The 6716-nt window shown below is 33.9% G+C and overlaps 1 protein-coding gene across 1 annotated transcript in view; it reads left to right on the top strand.

The window, feature by feature from the left end:
- LOC127876297 (translocator protein-like) overlaps positions 1-4588 on the top strand; it is a 7393-nt gene extending 2805 nt beyond the window's left edge. The window contains exons 3-4 of the mRNA XM_052421426.1: positions 2353-2568; positions 3303-4588. Of these exons, the coding sequence (XP_052277386.1) occupies positions 2353-2568; positions 3303-3473 (387 nt within the window). The 3' untranslated portion in view covers positions 3474-4588. The remainder of the gene's footprint in view (positions 1-2352; positions 2569-3302) is intronic.
- The last annotated feature ends 2128 nt before the right edge of the window (positions 4589-6716 follow it).

Here is a 6716-nt window from a genome sequence, read left to right on the forward strand (position 1 = left end):
TATTATGATTGTTTATAAATGTGAAAGATAAATGTGAAACTTATTCGATATGAGTACCGTCTATATGACCATATTATTTTCCAGTTTTTCGAACCACCCAACCGCCGGGTCTTCGCATAGTACACGAGCTTAAACAATTTTAACTAACATTTCTTGTAGCGAAACGGTTGATCTAAAGCATTTATAATTACGTCCTAATAAAGGTACTAAGGTAATTTACTAATATATCAGATAGCATGTCAAGAAACATCTCCCTGCTAAAACTGCAACTTAAAGATTAAAATCCGTCAATATACAGCAATTAGGAGTTCGGATGCGTAGGCATTAAACTACGAGGGCCTTAGCCCGAGTGTGTGTAGCCACTATGAATGAAATATGTAGTGTACTAAATCATGTAATATATAATAATACACTATGTATATAAATGAAAACTCTACCATTCTTTTAACTCAAGATAAAGGAAGTTTTTCTCTTATTAATTTTGTGGCTACGCATTTGTATCGTCTTGATGATGCGATTCTAATGAGCACCAACGACATAGGACATTTTGAAGAACAAAAGTGTATTTGCCATTTATAATAGACCCTTCGCTCCCGTTATTCAGAGCCCTGCTATAAGTAAAATTAAACACTATCGTATTTATAAACATGATCTGTTGTATTTTCATCTCTCTAAACAAGTTACCACTAAAAAACATGTTCGTTATGTAGACCATTATTTCCGATCGTCACTTAAAATATATATCTTCAGAAATAAGCATTTAATCTTATGTAAAATTTACAATTATAATATAAATAGAATAATTAATAGTAATGTGATATTTGAAAACGAACAACGCCAATAGTTAACGCCATTAGTTATATTTCACAAGTGTTTTAATTAAGTTATGCATAGATTCCCAATGTGTCGCGCTTGACTATGGACATTTATTCGAACTTCAAAATTGTTGGTAAGAATAACCATAATATGCATAACTGCATTTCAGGGAGATGGTTAAACTCGGTTATAAGAGTGCCCAATTTGTAAAAAAGTCTCTGTTATCCAACGTGCCCTTTATCGGGAATCAAAGTGTCTGCAACTTCATGAACACTACTTATTAAAACATGCACTTCTTTTATATTTCATTGAATACTATAAAATTTTCAGAATTTGAAGCACAGTGATTGCTCTACATGCTGGAATATCAAACAATTTCGTGCACTATTTTTAAGTACCGGGAGTTTTATTTTGTTGAAATGTTTACTGTTCATCCAATTCATGCTGTTTTCCGATCGAATTTTCATTTTTGGGGGAAAAATCTACCATTCTTTCTTGATATTTTTCTGTCCAATAGAAAAGGAAACACCATTTATAAACTCGACCATTTGCCTTGTCTAAAAAACCCTGATGATATAACTTTAAAAAAAACGGAGGAACTTACTTCTCGCGTGTGGCTTCTGCTATTATCGAAGTGCCATCTATTATCAAAGTATCCGCATTACTATATAGTCTGTCAACAGACTGATAAATTGTTGTTTTTTCTAATTTCACAATAACTTATTGAGATGTATTGATATGCAATATCAAAGCTCCTTTTCTCTTCTGGCTGAATTATCATTTTCAGCAGATAAGAAAACGTAACTCTGTATAGTATAAGTACAGTACAAGAAGTAGGAGAGATTATGTATATAAACATGATCATGCAGGGCGGTAAACAGTCTACCACATTACCAGCGTGATTATAACAGTTAAATAACACTATTATTGATATTTGTAGAACTATTCTTATATCTATGATCTTAAACAGAACAGTTTGCAAAATATGCATGCGGCATCAATTTTCTGGTGGTTCTTGATTAATCAAGTATGCATGATCCTAATGTTTTTTATACCTAAAAGATAGGGCGTTTTTTTTTCTGAGTCACTTTTTTAAATAATGTAATGAGTGGCATAGATTCAAGGCATCTGCCTTGCACATGAGGACCATCAGTAAGATCCTTGGTCACTGGGCGTTTACAAAATATTATGTAATACAACCGGTAAAGATTATTCCCCTACAACCAGACCTAAGAGTTAATTTATTATTGTATGTTTGACTTAATTCTAGCTAAAATATGTTTTAAGTAAATATTGTGTTTGCCTTTGTGTAAATTACGGAGTATCCCAAAGCTTTAAGCACATCTTTGATTGGCAAGGAGCAGTCAATGATGTCAAAGAATAAATCTATTAAGATATTTATAAATTTTAAAGCCTAATATGTTAATAAATTAATCCATTAATATATCCAGTCATTGCATCGGAAAGCTTAATCTGTTGATATTTTTTCCAGACGTGCGTTTGAAAGCTCAATCAGTGGTTTAATTATTCTTTCAGGCATTGAAAAAGCCTTCTTTCCAGCCACCCTCATGGTTAGTTGGCCCCGTGTGGACGGCCCTCTACTCCACAATGGGCTATGCCTCCTACATGATCTTCAGGGACGGTGGCGGGTTTGGGGGTAAGGCAGCCCTGCCCCTTGCAGTGTACGGTGCTAACCTGGCCCTGAACTTTGCCTGGGCGCCATTGTTCTTCAAGGGGCAAAACCTGGGATTGGTAAGTTATATGTAGAAGAATGTTAATAGTGTTTTCTGAATTTAAACTTTGCTTTCACATATCAGTGTATCATTAAGCATTTATTGCCTAGAAAGCTTTCATCGTGTATCACATATTCCAAATTCATTTAAATCTTCCTGTAAAAAAGTTTTTACTCTGACTAATGGTTAAATTGTAAACAGATCAAAGTGCTCGCTTCTAACATATGCTACCCTGGTTGAATCTCTCTTCACTGAAGCATGTGAGTAAAGTAGATGGTCACCATACCGCACAGGAGGATACCTCCGGGTACTCCGGCTCCTCCTACATTTACAAGACCACACCAAAATTAAAAATATGTTAAAAAGTACATAGCTGGAAATCTCAGCTATACTTGAACTACCTCCAAAACTTTCGTGAGTGAACTAGTTAATTACTAGTATTGCTGGGACACTTTCCGAATCCCCACATAATGCAGCCCTGTGCGCGGAAGGATCTCAAATACTTCCAAATACAGACACATAAGGTCACAATGTGAACATAGTGTTCAACTCGTGTCGGAAAAGTCAAAGCTTTAACATACACATTGGGAATCTCAACGTCCTTTTAAAGCCAACAACAAAAACAAATGCTGTTTCGTAAGCAAAGAATGACCATATAATAATATGTATAAGCCTTTGGAAACTAAATGTTATTAAGCTTTCTTATTTACCTTTAAACTTTCAAACACTTAATCTTAATTTTTTCATCTTCAGGCTTTTGCTGAGATCGTAGCACTATGGGGATCAGTTGTTGCCACAATTGTCACGTTTCGTAACGTAAACGTCAACGCCGCCAACTTGCTTCTGCCTTACCTGGGTTGGGTTAGCTTTGCAACTCTTATCAACTTCAATTTGTGGAGAATGAACAAGGACCGAACGGACTAGACTGTGCCTTTAGATATATAAATGCTATCTTTACGAGGACCGAACAATTTAGATGATGTACCTTTAGAAATATTCCTTCTATATTAAAAAGACCCCAAAATACTATGCTGTGCCTCTTTTAAATGATCGTTTTTAACAGAAAGGACCAAAATTCTAGGCTGTGTCTTTTACAACTTTGCTTTTTAATAAACAAGACCCGACACGAGTAGGCTTTACATGCAGAGATATTGCTATTGTATAATGGAAAATGAACAGATAATGACTTGAAGGCCTAGATTGCACTTTTAACAATTAAATGGAACATGGACTGAAAATATTAGACTGTACATTCGAGATTTTGGATCATGGATTCAAACGACTTCACTTGCTTTAAAGATATTTGAAGAAAGACATACTACATTTTAATTTAAGAGATATTGCTACTTAGTCTATACAAGTAGATGATTCTGTATTATTTACAAGATAGTAACTGTTTTTTTAACAACTTACCGGTATGTTCTATCTTCTGCGCGCATGTATGTACCATTAGGCGTTGTTATAAGCTTTTGGCGAACTTTGTTTAATTTACAATAACGAAGAGAAATTCCAAATCTGTAAAAAAATTATATACAATATTAAAAACCATAGCTGCGACAAATCTAAACATCTTAATTTTTCGATTATGTCAATATTTATTTTTTCCTAATAATTGACACTATTATTTCGAAAAGTAAATTAACAACCTGAGACTTGAAGTACACTAACAGCCATTATTGTTGAGTTTTAAATTGATGATGAAGGGAATGCAAAAGACATTAATTTCATTGGTTTGAACAGCTGATGTACGGTGAAAGATGTTAATATTACAGGTCATATTGAGTCATTTTCTTGAAGGTAAATCACTGAAAGAAGAATTTTTGCAATTACAAAATGTGTTGAATTATTATGTAGTTTGAGTCTTGCATCATCTTATATTGTTATCAAAATACACATTGGTTTGTGTTGTTAATTTATTGCTTTTGTCAAAATATGCATCAGTTTTATACGACTTTATAAACCCTGTGATATTTTATAAACAGTAATTGTTAAAATTCAATTGTATATATTTTCTGATAATAAAGCCATGTTTTGAATTATGGCCTTTAGACTTATTCAATTACTTAGTTACAACATGATGTACGTGGAGTACTTGTCAGGTTGTTAGCTCGGCGTTTTTGGAGAAAACGCGAGGTATTGTCATAGCCAGCCCCTCGTGTCGTCCGCCGTCCGCGTCGTGCTAAAACCTTAACATTGGCTCTAAAATCAAAGTGCTTCCACCTACAACATTGAAACTTCATATGTAGATGCGCCTTAATGAATTCTACACGCCACACCCATTTTGGGGTCAATATGTCACAGGTCAAGGTTACTGTTACCTCTAAAAAAATTAAAAAATTCTGACAAGCTTTCATTTATTCAGAACTGCACCCGTAGCCGAGCGTGGAATCCGGTATGCGGTGCTCTTGTTTTATACTTGTATTATGGATTTACATTATATGGTTCATATATCGTCCTGCTACTGGGCTGCAATTGTCGGTTAAGATTTTTTCTTGGCAATATTATTCAATGATTTATCCGAAAGACATTCAGATTTTATTTATCAGATGCTCGCTAGTTTGGTAAGTATTGTTGCCATGGTTTTGAAGCAAAATTTAAGTGAAAATATTAGCAAAGGCTTTAAACATAACTTAAATGGAAGTAACATTTCCTTTTTTGTCAAAATACGGGAACATTTTAAAGTTGTTTTAATAACCGTAATCATCACTTCTTAAATCATTGTTTCTATAGAAGATAAAAACCGTCGAAAGATTTATTCTTATTAATAACAAAATTGACTGTTGGCTAGTATCAACCAGGTTTCCGTGTCAATATTTGTCATTGTTACCTGTGTCGTGTGGATAGAGTTACAAGCCATATACATGTATATGATGTTCCTAATCAAAAGCAAGGGCATGTGCTGAAAAAGTGTTATTTATTAGTTGGTGATTGTGTTATTTCTTGCTGTACTTCAACACTTATGCATAATAATGTACATTCAACAGTATTCTCTGAGTAAGACCAAAATTTTGAATTGATAATGGCATTTTCCTGTTTTTGGACTTATCGTCAGCTTAATATGCTGGTGCCGCTGCGATGGGTTAGCCGTTATACAGTCAGCATGCGTCTCTGAGGCTTTTAAATCCGAGTTACCCAGAAGTCAATGTCTCGATGCATAATGTTGGCACACCTATGTGCTGCTACCTGTCGTACACTGAACTTAAATTGTTACGCACCAAATATACTAGTAAACTGTTTTTTATTTTTATTCAATTTACCGCACAACAAATTTAATTGCTCATGGTTTCTTCATTTATAGTAAATATCATCTTGAAATTTTGTTTATTATTCGAGTTACACATGCACGTGTTCAAGACCTACACAATATTTTGTTAACAAACATGCGAAATATTTACGTGACTATCATGGAGCGGATGAAGTGTTAAAGTTAATGGTAGAAACATTTTTAGTCCGTTTAGCATTTTCACATGTTCCAAATGTTTAATCTGAAATTTCATGTGAAACCTAGCCAGATTCTTCCAAAACAATTCGAAATACTATAGATTTCGTAACAAATGATTAAACGAAGATCATCTCCAATAACAATGTATGTTTCATTGTAGGATTTGATAAATTATGATTTATGGAAAACTCTTTTGAGTTTTTGGGCACTACATATTTTGAATGAATGAAAATCCCTGTTCGTCAATGATACAGTATCATAGCGCAATAGCGTATTTGAAAAGCTCTCAACGTTCTTCATTTGTTTTAATATAATACCATTATATCGCCAAATTATCAATGTACAAATGTACACAATGGTGACCTTCAACAAAAACAATTTATTAGAAAATATTTGATCATGTGTAATTATAGTTACTGAAATAGGCAAAGCATACGTTCGGATAAATAATATATGTGTATTAATAACAGACGAACCTTAATGCATTCGACAGTAATTTCAAACATTGTGCAATACATTACGCTTCGTCCATAATTAATGTCTCTAGATTTTCGGACAGTATATTTTACAGCGCTATTCCACAGACTAAAGCCATGTTTTCGTTTATCTTGTGGCACTTCGAGCATGGGTTTTTACCCGATTAAGGTCATACAACCTGGCAGATGCATGCATGAGGGCAATTAACCATTACATTCGTGTAATTGGATAAATAACCACGAATACCT

Source organism: Dreissena polymorpha, chromosome 4 (genome assembly GCF_020536995.1).
Source record: "Dreissena polymorpha isolate Duluth1 chromosome 4, UMN_Dpol_1.0, whole genome shotgun sequence".
Classification (NCBI taxonomy): Eukaryota; Metazoa; Mollusca; class Bivalvia; order Myida; family Dreissenidae; genus Dreissena; species Dreissena polymorpha.